This window comes from Phyllostomus hastatus, unplaced genomic scaffold (genome assembly GCF_019186645.2).
Source record: "Phyllostomus hastatus isolate PE091 unplaced genomic scaffold, TTU_PhHast_1.1 phas_contig_5, whole genome shotgun sequence".
NCBI classification, from domain to species: Eukaryota; Metazoa; Chordata; class Mammalia; order Chiroptera; family Phyllostomidae; genus Phyllostomus; species Phyllostomus hastatus.
In genome coordinates this window covers 6,691,887-6,710,123 of record NW_025333897.1, presented here as the reverse complement: position 1 = coordinate 6,710,123, position 18,237 = coordinate 6,691,887, and the positions used below count along the sequence as shown (strand labels likewise).

The 18,237-nt window shown below is 45.6% G+C and overlaps 1 protein-coding gene across 2 annotated transcripts; it reads left to right on the top strand.

Annotated features, from left to right (window-relative positions):
- The first annotated feature begins 66 nt into the window (after positions 1 to 66).
- On the top strand, positions 67 to 17,352 carry LOC123823636 (tubulin-folding cofactor B-like). 2 transcript variants are annotated; one of them, XM_045846558.1, is made up of 5 exons: positions 67 to 308; positions 660 to 803; positions 3,111 to 3,207; positions 3,924 to 4,115; positions 13,657 to 17,352. In XM_045846558.1, exons 1-5 carry the CDS (start codon positions 195 to 197, stop codon positions 13,659 to 13,661), a joined length of 552 nt encoding a protein of 183 aa, XP_045702514.1. In that variant the 5' UTR covers positions 67 to 194; the 3' UTR covers positions 13,662 to 17,352. The 2 variants fall into 2 exon arrangements, with proteins under 2 accessions (XP_045702514.1, XP_045702513.1); XM_045846557.1 differs by lacking the exon at positions 13,657 to 17,352 and adding an exon at positions 12,635 to 12,663.
- Positions 17,353 to 18,237: the final 885 nt, after the last annotated feature.

Sequence of the window (18,237 nt, the reverse complement as noted above, 5' to 3'; positions counted from 1 at the left end):
CATACCTAACAATATCGGAGAGCTTCCGGCGGTGAGGACCCCGCGACTATAGGCGGACCCTCCCTGCGAGAGAGCGCGGATTGGCCAAGTCGGTAGCAGGGGGAGGGGCTGGTAACCCAGAGGAGGCGGCGGCGGCTGTGCCGCGGTAGGTGAGGCGTCTGACCCGGCTGTGGGCCCCGGCAGGGCGCGGCGAGATGGAGGTGACCGGGTTGTCTGCGCCCACAGTGACCGTTTTCATCAGCAGCTCTCTGAACAGCTTTCGCTCTGAGAAGCGGTACAGTCGCAGCCTCACAATAGCTGAATTCAAGGTGTGGCCGTGCGGCACGGTCGGGGGGGGGGCGTTGCTGGTCAAAGGAGAAATGGAGGGGCTGCCGGGTCGCTGGGAGGGGCCAAAAATAAACCGAGGTTGCAGAGATTGGGCACCAGGCCTCAGCAGGGCGGGGCCAGAAGGAACCGAAGGTTTTGGAGGAGGGCACAGGACCTGGGAAAACGAGAGGTTTCAGAGGGCGGGGGCAAGAGCAGAGTGGGCAGGGCCAGGGATAACCAGTCGGGTCCTGAAATGATGGGTCTCTTGGAGGAGCAAAGATGAGGTACCAGGGGCGGACAGTCAGGGCAGAGGGTGGGGCCACTGACCTCTCCCCATACGCTACTCCTCGCAGTGTAAGCTAGAGCTGGTGGTGGGCAGCCCTGCGTCTTGCATGGAACTGGAGCTGTATGGAGCTGACGAGAAGTTCTGCTGCAAACTGGATCAGGAGGATGCGCTGCTGGGCTCGTACCCCGTAGATAACGGCTGCCGCATCCATGTGAGACCTCCCTACCTGGGATCCCCTCTCTCCCTTCATGCTTGCCATACTTTGCCCTGTGTAATAACCCAGATAGACACCCATGCAGCCCGTAGTCCATTATGGAAAGAGAGAGACCCATCACCAGACAGTGACAGCCAGAGTGGTTTGGGCTGGAGCAAGCCCAGGAGACTCAGGACACCCAGGAGAGTTGTCTGACTCCATGAGGAAAGGAGGACTTAGTAGAAGAGGTGGGAAGGCCATGCCAACTGGAGGGAGCAGAGTGTACAGAGGCCTAGAGTGTGAGGTGCATCAGGGTGAACGATGAGATGTTTTGGGTGGAGCTGGAACACAGCTGCCTAGGGAAGCTGGTGGGCCAAGCATGGGCCGTGACATCCTCAAACAGGAGGTTTTCACACATTGATTCAGGTATGGACAGACCTCTGACTGCTTGAGGCCACTCTAGGAAGGTTTCTCAGTGGTGGAGTCTCTGGGGAATTTTTTTCCCCAAAACTTTCTCTGTTTTACACTGGCTGGCGTGGCACAGTTGGTTGGGCGTCCTCCTGTGAAGCAAAAGGTTGCCGGTTCGATTCCTGGTCAGGGCATATACCTGGGTTATGGGCCTGGTCCCTTGTTGGGACACGTGCATGAGGCAACCTGTCTGATGTTTCTCTCCCTCTCTCCCTACCTTCCCTTCTCTCTAGACAAATACATAAACTCTTTTTTAAAAAGCTTTTCTGTTTATAAATATTACCTGTATTCGTTGCTTAAAACAACAGCAACCTCAAATTTAGAAAAATCCCTAATATAGAAAGTAGCAATACTTAGTGATCCTTGACCAGAAATAAGAGCCATTTCTCTTTTGGTGTGTTGGCCCAGTGGTTCAGGCTGAACACCGCAGAGTGTTTTCTGATCCCTGTATTCCGCTCCAACCCACATCTATCTAGTCTGTCTGCAAATCCTGTGGAGTCCACCTACAAAATGTACCCAGAATCTAAACTCTTCTGCCCTTTCACTGCCCCACCCAGGCCTAGCCCCCATCCTCTCCCTCCTGGACATCACAGCAGCCTCTGTCTCCTATGCCTGTTCCCTCCGCCACAGTCTGTTCTCCACATGTAGCCAGAGACAGCTTGTGAATCCGAGTCAGGTCAGAGCCCTCCTGGCTCAGAGCCTCCCTCGCTGCACCTCATTCCAGATAAAAGCCCAGTCTACAGTGATCTGTGGTGTCTCCCACTCTCCACGCTGGCTTACTCCTGGCTTACTCCACACCAGCCATGCTGGCCTCCCTGCAGTTTCTCAAAGGGCTGAGGACAATTCTGTGTCCAGGACTTTGTGCCAATTGTTCCTTCTCATCCTTCAGTCCTTGGCCTAGACATCCCCTCCTTTTGGAAGCCTTCCCTGACTACCTTCCCAGTCTCCTTAAGCCTCTTTGTGGTATTTCTAGATCGAACCTTGTTATCTTCTGGTGCTTAATACATGTACCTGTGTATTTGTTTATGATCAGTCTCCCAGCAGAATGAATACTTCTTCTTTTTAAAGATTTTATGACCCCTGGCTGGAGTAGCTCAGTGGATTGAGCGTGGGCTGGGAACCAAAGTGTCCCAGGTTCGATTCCCAGCCAGGGTACATGCCTGGGTTGCAGGCCATAACCCCCAGCAACTGCACATTGATGTTTCTCTCTCTCTCTCTCTCTCTCTCTCTCTCTCTCTCTCTCTCTGTCTCTCTCTCTCCCTCCCTTCCCTCTCTAAAAAATAAGTAAATAAAATCTTAAAAAAAATGGAATCTGAAATAAGAAAAAATCTGTAGATTTAAAAAAAAAAGAAAAATACAGTAAATTAAAAACAAAAGATTTTATGTATTTATTTTTAGAGAGAGGAAGGGAGAAAGAGAGGGAAGGAAACATCGACATGGGAGAGGAGAGAAACATCTGTCAGCTGCCCCTCGTGTGCTCACAAATGGGGACCCGGCCCACAACCTAGGCACGTGCCCTGACCCGACCGGGAGTCAAACCTGGTTGCTGGGGGCCATCAGTGATGTTGATGCCATCATGTGGGGACCATATGGGGCAGAGCTAGCCTTGAGGGTTTGGACAGGGGTGGGGAGAGGGAGAAGACTAGTGTAGATACCTGCTTTCATTCCTTCTGCTGGGCTCGAGATGAGAGAAGGCTGGGGTAAAGTGAAGGTAGCATATGGTTTTCCCTAGACAGGAGAGACTTAAGTCTATGAAACGCTCCAGTGTGCTGCTGCATCTTCCTCCCCCCACCCCCACCCCCGCATCCCAAGCCTCCCTGACCAGACCCTCCCCACTGACCTCCCCTGTCACTACAGGTCATTGACCACAGCGGTGCTCGCCTTGGGGAGTATGAGGATGTGTCCAAGGTGGAGAAATACAGGATCTCACAAGAAGCCTACGACCAGAGGCAAGGTATTGGGGCACATGGGGATAAAAGGGGGTGGGGTATGTGGAGGCCAAAAGGAGTGTATGCAGGTGGGTGGTGGTGTTTGGGGGGCAGGGTGGGCAGAAAGAACAGACAGGGACATTTTGGGGAAAATTGATGGTGGGGGCAGATAGGCAGGGGAGAGTGGAGGGAGTGTGGTGAGGTTGGTATGAGGACAGATGAGGGCATGGGAGAGCAGTGGCGGTGGAAAAGGCATAGGGTATTAATGGGGACTGGGAGGTGTGAGGGATTGTGGGCAGGCAGACAGGTGCAGGGATCCGGTGTGGGGAGAGTGGTCAGGGTCACGTGGGGCAGATGGTGTGCGGAGCAGAGCATGGTAGAACATGTGGGTTGGATGGGGCAGTGTGGTGATCAGTACAGACATAGGGAAGGTGAGGAGGGATTCGGGGGATGGATGGAGGCGAATGTGATACTGAACGGGTGTAGAAAGATGAGGAGAAGTGAAAGACTGGAGACATAAATTGTTAGTTTATGAATTGTGGGGAGGCCCCTGGGATCCTAGGGAGAGGCCAGGGCTGTGGTGGGAGACTTAGGAGGCTTGGATGACAGCCCTGTGACACCCAGAACAGAACAGTTTCTCTCTGAATGTTAGCCCTGTGTGAGTGGAAGGTTATCATCTCATTAGGCCAGAGGCTGCACCCATGAGGCCATGTCTGACCCCAATCTTCTACCCCACCGACAGACTCGGTCCGCTCCTTCCTGAAGCGTAGCAAGCTGGGCCGATACAACGAAGAGGAGCAGGCACAGCGAGAGGCTGAGACCACCCAGCGCCTCAGGGAGGAGCAGGAACAGGCCAGTGCCATCCCTGTGGGCAGCCGCTGTGAGGTGCGGGTACCCGGGCAGCCTCCTCGCCGGGGCACTGTCATGTATGTAGGTACGTGGTCTCCTGAGGCCTTATGCCCTGCCTGGTGTGGACGATGCTGGGGACCCCAATTTAGTTGGAGACACAGACACAGCAGTCGACAGGGACAGCCCAGAGTATTCATGGAAGGGAATTGGGAAGCAGAGGCACGATGATGTGGGTTGTGATAGAGAAAGAGGAGGCCAGAGGGATTAGTTCTGAGGCAAACCTGGCCAGAGCTAAGGTGAGGGAAACCCTGGCAGAATTTTTAGGGCTGTGATGGGGAAAGTTCAGGCTGAAGTGATCCGGGCAGGGATGAGGGAAGCTTAGGGGAAGATGTGTGAGCTGAGAGGAAGTACCGGACCTCTCCTTGAAAGTGATTGAGAGTGCTTCAGAGGGGAGTGGACCATCTAATGGAAAGGGAGAAGTGAGCCAGGTGAAAAGAGGGGATGAGTGTTCCAGCCAGAGGGAGTAGTCAGTGCAGACAAGCAGGAACAAGCTTGATTTGTTTGGGGCAGAGAAAGGAAGTCAGCATGGCTAGCGGGGAGTGAGTGAGGGGACAAGGTAGGAAGGACGGTCAGGAGCATGGGCAGGGCTGGACCATGAGTGGCCTTGGAGAAAGGAGAGAGGGGTGTGGATTTTATTGTATCGTTTATTTTTTAAAGATTTTATTTACTTATTTATTTATTTATTTATTTATTTATTTATTTGAGTTGGGGAAGGAAGGAGAGAGGAGAGAATCAATGTGTGGTTGCCTCTCATGCGCCCCCTACTGGGGACCTGGCCTGACACTCAGGCATGTGCCCTGACTGGGATCAAACCTGTGACCCTTTGGTTTGTAGTCCGGCACTCAATTCACTGAGCCACGCCAGCCAGGGCTTATTTTATTTTTATTTTTTTTAATTTTTTGTTCAATTACAGTTGTTCCCATTTTTCCCTCAGTGGGTTTTAATTTTTTATAATGGCTTTATTGAGATATAATTGACATATCATAAAACTCCCCCCATTTCAAGTGTACATTATTCATTCATTGGTTTTTAGTATGGCCATGGAATTGTGTAACCAACACCACAATCAATTTTAGAACATTTTCATCACTCCAAAACGAAACCCCATAAGCATTAGCTTGCCAGTCCACATTTCTGAAATGCGCTCTCCTGCAGTCCTAGGCAGCCACTCTAAATTTACCTGTTCTGGGTGTTTCATATAAATGGAATCATATAGTATTATGTGGTCTTTTGTGACTGCCTCTTCTCACCTAGCATCATGTCTTCAAGGTTCATCCATGTCGTAGCACCTAGCAGTACTTCATTTCTATTTTTCTTGTTAATTTGTATTTTTTATTTTTTAAATATATTTCATTTATTATGCTTTTACAGTTGTCCTATCCCCCCCCCCCCTTATTCCCCTCTGCCCTGCACTCCCCTCCCACCAGTATTCCTCACCTGCCCCACTTAGTTCATGTCCATGGGTCATGCATATTAAGTTCTTTGGCTTCTCCATTTCCTGTACTATTCTTAACCTCCCCCTATCTGTTTTGTACCTACTATTTTTGCTTTTTATTCCCTGTACCTTTTCCTCACTTTTCCCCCTCCCTGCTGATAACCCTCCATGTGATCTCCTTTTCTGTGATTCTGTTCTGTTTGTTTGCTTAGTTTGTTTTTTTGTTTTTTTAGGTTCAGTTGTTGATAGTTGTCAGTTTATTGTTATTTTACAGTTCACATTTTAGATTATCTTCTTTTTCTTAGATAAGTCCCTTTAACATTTCATATAATAAGAGCTTGGTGATGATGAACTCATTTAATTTGACCTTGTCTGGGAGGCACTTTATGTGCCCTTCCATTCTAAATGATAGCTTTGCTGGATTGAGTAATTTTGAATATAGGTCCTTGTCTTTCATGACTTTGAATACTTCTTTCCAGCCCCTTATTGCCTGTAAGGTCTCTTTTGAGAAATCAGCTGATGGTCTCATGGGAACTCCTTTGGAGGTAACTGTTTCCTTTTCTCTTGCTGCTTTTAAGATTCTCTCCTTATCTTTAATCTTGGGTAGTGTAATTATGATATGCCTTGGTGTGTGTTTCTTTGAGACTCTGAACTTCCTGGACTTCCTAGAAGTCTATTTCCTTTGCCAGACCAAGGAAGTTCTTTTTTTTTTTTTTTTTTAAAGATTTATTTATTTATTTTTAGAGAGGGAAGGGAGGGAGAGAGAGAGAGAGAGAGAGAAACATCAATGTGGGGTTGCTGGGGGCCGTGGCCTGCAACCCAGGTATGTGCCCTGGTTGGGAATCGAACCTGCAACACTGTGGTTTGCAGCCTGCGCTTAATCCACTGAGCTATGCCAGCCAGGCAAAATAGAAATTCTTTTTTTTTAATATATTTTATTGATTATGCTATTACAGTTGTCCCATTTCCCCCCTTCTCCCCTCCACCCTGTACACCCTCTCCCACCCACATTCCCCCCTCTTTAGTTCATGTCCATGTGTCATACTTATGAATTCTTTAGCTTCTACATTTCCCGTACTATTCTTGCCCTCCCCCTATCTATTTTCAACCTACATTCTATGCTACTTATTCTCTATACCTTTCCTCCTCTCTCCTCCTCCCACCCCCTTGTTCCTAACCCTCCATGTGACCTCCATTTCTGTGGTTCTGTTCCTGTTCTAGTTGTTTACTTAGTTTCTTTTGGTGTTGCTTTAGGTGTGGTTGTTAATAATTGTGAGTTTGCTGTCCTTTTACTATACATGTCTTTTTCTTTATCTTCTTTTCTTAGATAAGTCCCTTTTAGCATTTCATAAAATAAGGGCTTGGTGATGATGAACTCCTTTAACTTGACCTTATCTGAGAAGCACTTTATCTGCCCTTCCATTCTAAATGAGAGCTTTGCTGGATAGAGCAATCTGGGATGTAGGTCCTTGTCTTTCATGACTTGGAATATTTCTTTCCAGCCCCTTCTTGCCTGTAAGGTCTCTTTGGAGAAATCAGCTGACAGTCTGATGGGAACTCCTTTGTAGGTTACTGTCCCCTTATCTCTTGCTGCTTCTAGGATTCTCTCCTTCGTTTTTACCTTGGCTAATGTAACTATGATGTGCCTTGGTGTGTTTCTGCTTGGGTCCAGCTTCTTTGGGGCTCTCTGAGCTTCTTGGATTTCTTGGAAGACTACTTCCTTTGCCAGATTGGGGAAGTTCTCCTTTATTATTTGTTCAAATACGTTTTCAATCTGTTGCTCTACCTTTTCCCCTTCTGGTACCCCTATAATTCGGATATTGGAATGTTTAAAGATGTCCTGGATGCTCTTAAGCTTTCCTCGATTTTTTGAATTCTTATTTCATCATGCTTTCCTGCTTGGTTGATTCTATCTTCCTTCTGGTCCACTGTATTGTTTTGAGACCCAGTTTCCTTCCCTTCACTATTGGCTCTTCTCCGCGTATCTTCCTGCATCTCTTTTATGGTAACCTGCATCTTTTCATCTAATTTGCGCCCAAAATCAACCAATTCCATGAGCTTTCTGATCACCAGTGTTTTGAACTGTGCATCTGATAGATTGGCTGTTTCTTGGTCGTTCAAAAGGATGAGTCCTGGGGGACTGATCTGTTCTGTTGGAAACCTGTCTCTCCTTTTTCTTTTTCTTTTTTTTTTCTGATCTGGTCACTCTTGTTACGGTGGGGGGCGGAGCCTTAGGTGTTCACCAGGGCTGGGCACCCCAGTCACTAGATTGTGACGTTATATGTGGGGGTGGGGGCGGGGGCTGGGACGGGAGGGAACAGTGGCGGTAGTTCCATTTTCCTGGGATCTCAGTCCCTTCTTTGGGATCCTGGGCTGCGAGCTCTGCCCTGGTCCACAATTGCCGCCTCACTGGGTCCGCCAGCCGCAGCTTGCGTACTCAGGGTCCACCGCTGCATTCTTGTGCGCTGGATGGCTGATGGCTGTCGCGCCGATTTCGTGCCAAGTTTTCCCTAACCTCTGCGCGCCGCCGACCCGTGCCCACCCGCCTGCCGACCAGCGCCCACCCCGCTCGTCCTTGCGGCCCCGCCTACCAGTCTGGATGTACGGGTCTACTTCAACTTCTTGGCTGTCCGACTTCCGTTCAGATAAATCCTCTGTCAGTTCTGGGTGTTATTCTGTCTGTAAATTATTGTTCTAATCTTGGTTGTGCAAGGAGGTACGGTGCGTCCACCTATTCCTCCATCTTGCCGGAAGTCCCAGAAGTTCTGCTTTATTATGTTTTCAAATAAGTTTTCAATTTCTTGCTCTTCTTCCTCTGGCACCCCTATGATTTGGATGTTGGAACACTTAAATCAAGTTGTCCCAGAGGTTCATAAGCCTCTCCTCATTTTTTTGAATGCTTGTTTCTTCATTCTGTTCTGGTTGAATGATTATTTCTTCCTTCTGGTCCAAACCATCAATTTGAGTCCCAGTTTCCTTCCCTTCATAGTTGGTTCCCTGTCTTTTTTCTCTATTTCACTTTGCATAACCTTCACTTGTTCCTCTATTTTCCAGCCATTTTTGTGAACATCCTGATTACCAGTGTTTTGAACTCTGCATCTAATAGTTTGGCTATCTCTTCATTGTTTAGTTCTATTTTTGGAGCTTTGATCTGTTGTGCATTGGGTCATAATTTTTTTGTCTTGGTGCACTTGTTACATTGTAAGGGTCGGAGCCTTAGGTATTTGCTAGGCTGGGGGTAACCCACATCACTGTGTTCTGGCACTGCATATTGGGGAGGGGTCAGAGAGGGAACAAAGACACTTGCCCAGCTCTGGACTGGCTTTCAGTCACTTCCCCCACTACCCAGAAGCAAATTGGGCCCTTCCGGTGCTGATTCCCACGTGGGTGTGTTTGTGTACATTCTAGGACCCTGTAGATCTCTCCAGTGAACTCTCCTTGAGGCTGGGAGTTCCTCCTGTTGCTGCAACCGCCACAGATTTTACAGCTAGAGGTTTTGAGGCATTATTTCCCCACGCTGGAACCCTGGGTTGCATGGTCTGTGTCACTCCCCAGTTGTTCCTCCCAGTTTATCTGCAGGGAAATGTGGGACTGCCAGGTCTGCCAGCCGCTGCCTTGCCACAAGTCCTCTCCACTCTGGCTGCCCATCTCTGCCAGTCTGGCAGAATGTTTCTTCTTTAACTCCTTGTTTGTCACACTTCTATACAGTTTGATTTTCTGGCAATTCTGGTCATTTTGTTTTTAAATTTGTTGTTGCCCTTCCTTTGGATGTGAGAGGGGGCAAAGTGTATCTACCTATACCTCCATCTTGGCTGGAACCACATTACTTTATTAACATCTTTGTTTATTAAGAAATTTTCTGTCACTTTTGTTGCAAATATACTTCTCTAATGGGTATTCAATTTTGGCAATGCCCTTTCAGGACATATAAAAGATTCTGCTTTTTGTACAGCCAAATTCATCAATCTTTTTGTTGGTGGTTTGTTCCCCCACTACATGGAAGTCTTTCCAGAAAGTCTTTCCCCCTACAGAGGTCATTCAATAGTTGCTGGTGAAAACCTTAACTTTTCATTGTGCAACCCCTCCCCACCACACATACATATCATTTCTAACAAAACTGCTGTTTATTTTGGCATATGATATAAGATGAGGTTCCAAATTGATATTTTCCCCCAAATAGGTGAAAGATCAATCCAACTGACATGGTACAACTATTATAGTTTTTTACATTCTCTAGTCTGGCCAACTGTTCTGTTACATTATCCAGTAGACTGTTCTTACACTAGAACCATTCTTTATGTAAGCTCCATGAAAAGCTTTATGTAAGCACTAGGATTTTATCTGTTTTGGTCACAGCTGTAGCCACAATACCTAGAAAGGTGTCTGGTATGTGGCAGGATCTCAGTAAATACGTTGAATCAGTGAATGAATGAATGAGTGGATGGATGGGTGAATGAATACAATGTGCCAGGCCCTATGCTGTCATTATGATTATTTACATTGTGAGAATCATGTAGTCCATTCTTCTGCAAAGCCTGTAGATAGCCAGAAACATTGCCGTAATCCTGTATCAGTCACAAGAATAGATCAGAGGAGAATCTGTAGCATTGATGAGAGAAAACTACCCAAGCTAGTGCCTTAAGGGAATGTTCTGTACAGCAAGGTGGGACTCTTTTTAAAACTTGACCATCAAGGCTTTGACATTCCTTGCATCAAGAATAGGGATTTATATGGCCTCCTCTTGAATTGGGGTGGATTTGTGATCACTTTGATCAACAGACAGCAGCAAAAGTGATACTGTATGACCTCCCACACTGAGTCAGAAAAGGCTATGCGGCTTTTGCCTGGTACTCCTAGAACCTCACTATGGAGAAAGCCAGCTATCACATAAAATGTCTAACTCCCCTGAGACCCTGAGACTGCCATGCTGGAAAGCCATGTGGAGGTGCTCTAGTTAGAGTCCTCACTGAGCTCCCAGCTAATAGCCAGCCAAGTTACTGAGTCACTTTAGACATCTGGCCTAGTCAAGCCTTGCAGTGTCTCCAGCCCCAGCAAACTATTTGCTCAAACACATGAGAGATCCCAAGCCAAGCCCTTCCCAAACACTTGATCTACAAAAATGCAGGAAAAGTCAAATGGCTGTTTAACTTGCTGAGGTTTAGATAACATTCAGCGCAGCAACAGATAATTACCATAGAGGTGCATTAGGTATCATTTCATTCAAAAGAGGTTTCATTTGCTAACAAATGAAAACCAAAATTTAACAGCTTAAAATAATACTTATCCCATATTTTCTATGCCTTGGGAATTCAAAAATGGCCTAACTGGGTGGTTCTGGCTCAGGATCTCTCATGGAGATGCAGTTTCTTGGCCAGGATGCAGGCATCTCATGGATTGACTAGGGTTAGAGAATCAGTCTTTAATGTGGCCCATTCACAGGGCTTTTGGCAGGAGGCCTTGCTGACTCTTGGTAGGCCTCAGTTTCTCATCTTGTGGACTTCTCTATAGGGCTGCCTGAGTGTAACCACAGCATGGCAAGCTGCCTTTTCTCAGAGGAAGTTATCCAAGAGAATTATGAAGCATAGGGATACAATTCCTTTTTTTTTTTCAGTATATTTTACTGATTATGCTATTACAGTTTTCCCCATTTCTTCCCCTTTATCCTCCCTCTGCCCTGCACCCCCCAGCCCTCCAGCATTCCCCCACTTTAGTTCATGTCCATGGGTTGTACATATAAGTTCTTTGACTTCTCTGTTTCCTATACCATTTTTTATCTCTCCCCATCTATTTTATGCCTACCAATTATGCTTCTTCCCTGCATCTTTCCCCTCTCTATTCCTTCCCCCTCCCCACTGAAATCTCCATTGATGTCCATTTCTCTGATTCTGTTCCTGTTCTAGTTTGCTTAGTTTTTGTTTTCATTGTTTGTCTTTTCTTTTAGGTTCATTTGTTGATAGTTGTGAGTTTGTTGTCATCTTACTGTTCATATTTTTTATCTTAGATAAGTCCCGTTAACATTTCATATAATAAGGGCTTGGTGGAGATGAACTCCTTTAACTTGACCTTATCTGGGAATCACTTTATTTGCCCTTCCATTCTAAATTAAAGCTTTGCTGGATAGAGCAATCTTGGATGTAGGTCCTTGCCTTTCATGACTTGGAATACTTCTTTCCAGCCCCTTCTTGCCTGCAAGGTTTCTTTTGAGAAATCAGCTAATAGTCTTATGGGCACTTCTTTGTAGGTAACTCTCTCCTTTCCTCTTGCTGCTTTTAAGAGTCTTTATCAACTTCTTTTAAAAATATATATTTTATTGGTTATGCTATTAGTTATCCCATTTTTCTCTTCCCTTTATTCCCCTCTGCCCTGCACCACGCTCCCAGCCACATTCCCTCCTACACCCCCCCACCGCCCCAGTTCATGTCCATGGGTCGTACATATAAGTTATTTGGCTTCTCCATTTCCTGTACTATTCTTAATCTCCCCCTGTGTATTTTGTTCCTGCCATTTATGCTTCTTATTCCCTGTACCTTTTCCCCCATTCTCCTCCCTCCTCCCTGCTGATAACCCTCTATGTGATCTCCATTTCTATGATTCTGTTCTTGTTCTAGTTGTTTGCTTAGTTTTGGGGGTTTTTTTTAGATTCAGTTATTGATAGTTGTGAGTTTGTTGTCATTTTACTGTTCGTATTGTAAGATACAATTCCTTTTATCATCTGATCTTACAAATCACACACTACTTTTGCTACATTCTATTTGTTAGAAGCAAGGCACTAAGTCCAGCCCACATTCAAGGGGAGAGCTCTTAGAGATGTGTTAATGAATTTGTGGACATACTGGAACTCTGGTGAACTGGGGGACCCATGCTGTGCTGCTGTGGGCTGTATTTATGCCCAGATCTGTTCTATACCATCCCCTTTCTGCCTGCATCCTAGCCCAGTTCCCAGTCTCTCCCTTCATCTATATTCACCTGGGGTTCAGCCAGTGGGAAACTGAGCAGGAGACTAGAGGCTGGGTGGTAGAAGTCAGAGTAACCCTCCCCTTTCTCCCTTTGGTTGTGGCTTCTCTATGGTTACACTTCCTCCTAGCCAGACAATCCCATTGTGTTTCTAGCTTCTTCCAGGTGATCCCATCTCTGGATTCTGGTGACAGGACCTCTGACCTTTGTTCCTCCAGCCCAGAATGGCAACAACTTCCCACTGCTAATTTCCAGTTGCTTTACCCGCTCCTGTTTGGCCCCTCAGCTCCTCCATGTGTTATTGCCTCTCTATTCTAATATGAGTGGTTTCTGCATCCCACTTAGGGCCTACCAGGTACAACAGATCCAGCCCACTGGGCCCAAGTGAAAAAGTGGGCTCTGTATTGTCATATGGCCTAATATAGCAGAAACCAGAAATTAAGATTGCCATGGGGAATGTTTGTGTATGCAAACACTGGGGACATCTGGGAGTCCTTGCGACCTTTCAGGGTACCTCTGAAGTTAAAACTATTTTCATAGCACCAGTAAGACAGACTTGTTTTCCTTTTCTACTCTCATTCTTTCACAAGAGTGCAGAGTTTTCCAGAAGCTACATGGTAATATTCAATAGTTTACATGCAGAAGCAGATGTGAGAATTCAGCTATCTTAAGGCAGGCATTACATTTTCAAAATGTGAAAAAATATGCCACTCTTCTCACTATTTTTCAAGTTATTCTTGATAAAAAGTTGATGTTAACATGTAATGCTTTATTTTTTATTTTTAATTTCTAATGTGGTAAATATCTACAGATACAGCCCTGACATACAAGAGCTCTGTGAGGTCCTCAATCATTTTTAAATGTAAAGAGGTCCTGAGACACCAAAGTTTGAGAATGACTAGTCTCAATGTGCACTGTCATTTCAGGACCAGTAAGCTGAGGTGAAGAATTTCCTCTTGAGTTTAGCAAAAGAAAAAAAAAAAGAAAATTTGAGGCTTGGTGGGTGTGGCTGAGTTGGTTGGAGTGTCATCCCATAAACCGAAAGGTCACAGGTTCCATTCCTGGTCAGGGCACAGATGTAGGTTCCAGGTTCAGTCAGGTCAGAGAGGCAACCGATCCATGTTTCTCACTCACATAGATGTGTCCCTCCTTCTCCCTCTATTTCCCCTCTCTGCAGAGTGAATGATTGAGATGCAGGGAAGCAGGAGGGCCAGCTTCTTCTACTGGGGCCAGAAAAGTCAGCTCTGGAGCCTCAGCCGGGACCCCCGTTCCCACTCTGATTAAACTGGTGGGGTCATTGGCTGACAGCACCTGTGTAGCACCACCCCCACTCCCCCGCCTGAGGTGCACAGGAATCAAATCCCTTCATCCCGCAGTTCTCAGAGCCTCAGGGAGGGAGGTGAGACCTGTACTTCTAGACTTGAATGAAGTGAGGCTGAGGTTGTTGCATGGTTTTCTAGAAAATTCAGTTCCTGTGCCAAGCTGGGGCCACCGTTCCACGTCAGACAATGCACCTGACAATATGCCAGCACAAGGAGTGCTGCTGCCCCACATGGTGGCTGAGATAGTGAAGAGGCTAGGAACATCAAGGTTGCATGGGCTTGGGAGGCTAGAGGGAGTTCCTTTCCAAGAGGGTAACCCCAGACTTGGGTCAGGACGGGTGAGTTGGGGCCAGGAAAACGGTGAAGTAATTGGGTTTGGTAATCCCGCTGTGGGGATTAAATGAAAGCCAGCAGAGTATTTTTAATACTTTTTATACATTTTTATACCTATAGCTAATACTGGATAAGCATTGATCTATGTGCCTGGCTCTGAATTTAAGTGCTTTACATTTATTAGCTAATTTAATGCTCACAACAGTCATTTGGGGTGGATATTATTATCAGCCCCAATTTATAGTAATGAAGCTGAAACCCAAAAAGAAGGAACTTGCTGGGTTTGCCAGCTGGTGAGTGCCAGAGCTGGGGTTTGACCTGAATATGCTGTCCAATTTCAGAGTCTGTGCTCTTCTTCACTAAGGTCGTAACACCTGTTAACCTACGGAAATATCCCAAGTGTGTAACTGGTACAAGAATCAACTTAAGTGGACCATTAGCTTGTTTGAATTAGTGATTTAGCCCAGCTCCAGGGCAAAGGTTGCATTCAGCCAGTCTGTGTTTAGCACCAGGATCAAGTTTGTGATCAGCATGAATCACAGGATTACTTCAGACTTACAAAACCCTTTTGTTCATGTGATTCCTATTCAAATACAGGGTTGGTCACAAATAACACCCCTTTTTTATTAAATCATAAGCATGTAGTTCTATAACATAATATCACACTCAAGCACACCATATGAAATTTTAGGTAAAATGTTCAAATTAAAACTAAATTATTACACCCATAATATTACCCTACCAACCACACTCAAGCAGGCATTATTTCTGCTGGACCCTGTATATCCCACACCTATGCCTTCCTTAGTACCAGCACCATCCAGCAGATTTAGTGGATTTGTTCTCCCTTCCCCACTGCCAGCAGTTTTACTCATAATGAAATATGACAGCCAAAGATAAATGAATAAATAAAGAGGCAATGTTTGGTAAGTATTCTTGTCTGCCTTCACCTCTCAAACAAGGACTGTGTCCAATTCATGAATGTGTTCCCAGCATCAGGCCTGACATACAACTGGAGGACTTAATGGGTCTGGAAGGAAATTCCACCTTTTCCTGCTGCTTTCTCTTAAGTTATGGATCTGGTGTTAGGTAGAGGGTGTCCAAATGCTCAGCACAATATGTTCCAAAGCCCACTTTGCATCTAGGGTAGCTGCACAATATGAGCAGAAGTGAAATGTGTACAACACATTTATTAAAGAATATGGTGAACTTTCCCCACACTAACCTCTCCTGTTTGCCACCTTGAAGCAGATGATTTTGAGCACATGAAAATGATGGGGCCGCAGGGTGGAGTCTGGGTGTGTGAATCACTGAATAGAGGTTAATGCCAATCAACCAGATCCTTGCATCAAACTGTGCTTGTGGGACGGGGTGGTGGGGTGGTGTGTGTATTTGTCATAGCGGTTGGTATTACCATAATACACTGACCACTGTATGTTAAAGCTTAAGTACCAGGTCATTCTATAAAATGAGTCTCTAATCCCTAACTGTGGTCAGCTTTGACATAACAGCTGTAGGTTTCCTATATAGAAATTACCAGCATGATCCCTTCCATAGTCATTGTGGGGTCGATGCTGACATGGCTCTCCCACCACCCATGACGAGTGATGGCCAAGGGGGTCCCTTGCCAGAAGGAATGTGTATTGCTTTGGGAATGGTTGTAACTCCCTTCTTATCTCCTTTTGGGAGCAGCTTGTCCTCTGAGTACTTTTGGACCTTTTCTTTCTGCATGTACACACGGAACTAATGTAGTTTAGAATCATGCACAGGACACGTGCCTCCTTTGTCTGGAACCCCTTATAATGATCCTCAGACTGGAGGAGGTGTGGTCTCTCTCAAATCAGTCTGTGGCCATCAGTGCACTCCCTTGTAATGTGAATAATAAACAGCACGTCCACATCTGCTAGTGTTCTGGGTGGTATTTTTTGGAATATCACGGACACTTAAGCAGCTGTCTGGTTTGGAGCTCCTGCGTTATAATTGACAATTTAAATGTTTCCCCATATTCTTCAAAGGAAAATGTCCATGTTGACACGTGGAAGGCATTAAATCACACCCTTGACAGATCCTCACTCGGAGCTCAAAGGTATCATTTTTGGGTGATCATTCTCCTGCCCCTGTCCTTTGCCCTCTACAAATGCAGGTGCTTTCTGGGGCCAGATCAAGTGAGTCTCATGTCCTCAGTACTGATCCATTAGCTGGACTAATTTTGCTAGACTCTAGCTGAACTTCAGTTGGTAGATGCTGGTTGGGAAGTTGGAAATACCCCTGTAACACTCCCCACTCTGACAACTCCTTGATATGAAAGGGGTCAAAGCCTTGGGTCTGGAGGAAGGAAATCCAACTCCTTCTTATTGCTTCCCCTGAAGTTATTAATTTGGTGATAGGTTGAGGGTGGTTACTGCTGGGCCCACCAAAATCCATGGTCCTTTTTCATAGTGGCTGGGAGGGAGCTCCTTTTCTAAACCATTAGTTTTGGATTTTTAGTAGATTGACAACTCAATGTGTGTGTGTGTGTAGATGTATATCTATTCTTGGTGGGTGTTTAATGTGAATTTCTAAGTATATTCTGTGTGTTTGTGTGGCTCCTCACTGTGTGTGAGAGAATTTGTGTGCCAACTGTGTTTCTGCATGTGACCTCCCATGTCTGTTTTGAGTGTTTCTCCAATGACGGACTGTGAGCCAGGTGTGTGTTCTGTGTATCTACATGTGTCTGTATGTTACGGTGGGCACCAGAGTACATATGTACAGAACATGGGATCCCTTCAACTTTCAGACATTTCAGCCTCATTCTGCTTACATGGTTGCTCCCCACTGACAACTTCTCTGGTAGTTATAATTAATTGCAATGAATAAATAGAATATTACAAATAGCCATCTCATCAGGAATCCCTTTAAGAAGCTAATGAGGGATTATTGCACATGCAGACACATGCATGGTGTGATCTGTGATTTGGACTGCCTAGAATGCATGGGATACAAGTGCACATATCACATACTTGAGGGCACAATATTCTTTGCTATGAAGGACTTCATGCTACTTTTATAAAGACTTTAGATTTCTTTCAAATACACTTGACCCTTGATTAACATGCGTGTTAGGACTGCCCATCCCTGGTGCAGTCAAAAATCCACATGTAACTTTTAACTCCCCACAAACTTCACTATTAATAGCCTACCATTGACCAGAGACTTACCGAGAACATAAACAGTTGATTAGCATGTTTTATGTTATATGTATTATACACTATATTCTTTTTCTTAAGATTTTGTTTATTTATTTTTAGACAGAAGGGAAGGGAGGGAGAAAAAGGGTGAGAAATATCAGTGTGTGGTTGCCTCTCGTGCACCCCCTACTGGGGACCTGGCCCAGGACCCAGGCATGTGTCCTGACTGGGAATCGACCCAGTAATTCTTTGGTTTGCAGGCCAGCACTCAATCCACTGAACCACATCAGCCAGGACTATATACTATATTCTTAAAATAAAGTAAACTAGAAAAAGGAAAATGTTAATAGTAAGGAAGAAGAAATACATTTACAGTATTTTAAAAAACTGTGTATAAGTGGACCTGCACAGGTCAAACCTGTGTTGTTCAAAGGTGAACTGTATTGAACAGGTAAAGATCCCCCACTCACAGGGACTATGGTAGAATTACTTGTTTACCCCCAATATCCCTTTTTCCCAGCTTCAATCGTATAGGAACTTCTGATATTTAGCCAGGAACATGGCTGCGCAGAATAAAAATGATACTTCCCAGCCTCTTCTGCAGTTACAAGTAGCCATGAGACAAAGCTCTGACCAATGAAACAATAAGTTTTAGGTTGTACATACACATTCCTAAAGATAAGGGGTAACCCCACCTCCTCCCTGACCCTAGTGCCTGGAGCAGACGAGGTGGGAATCAGGAGGAGACAGGAGAGCAATAAGATATATGGAGAAGACCAGCCTCTGACACAGAAGGATCACCACATTAGCTCTTAGGATTACATTGAAACTTTACATGGAGAAAAATAAACTTCAATCTTGTGAAAGCCACTATTAATTTTGGACCTATCTGTCATAGCAGCAGAATATTTTATTAACTCTTGGGCCTCCAGCTAC

Excerpts from the sequence above, each read along its gene's own strand:
- LOC123823636 (XM_045846557.1), top strand. The coding sequence starts at position 195 with ATGGAGGTGACCGGGTTGTCTGCGCCCACAGTGACCGTTTTCATCAGC. Across the intron at positions 804-3,110 it reads ATAACGGCTGCCGCATCCAT|GTCATTGACCACAGCGGTGC; the intron begins GTGAGACCTCCC and ends CTGTCACTACAG. Across the intron at positions 3,208-3,923 it reads AGCCTACGACCAGAGGCAAG|ACTCGGTCCGCTCCTTCCTG; the intron begins GTATTGGGGCAC and ends CCCCACCGACAG.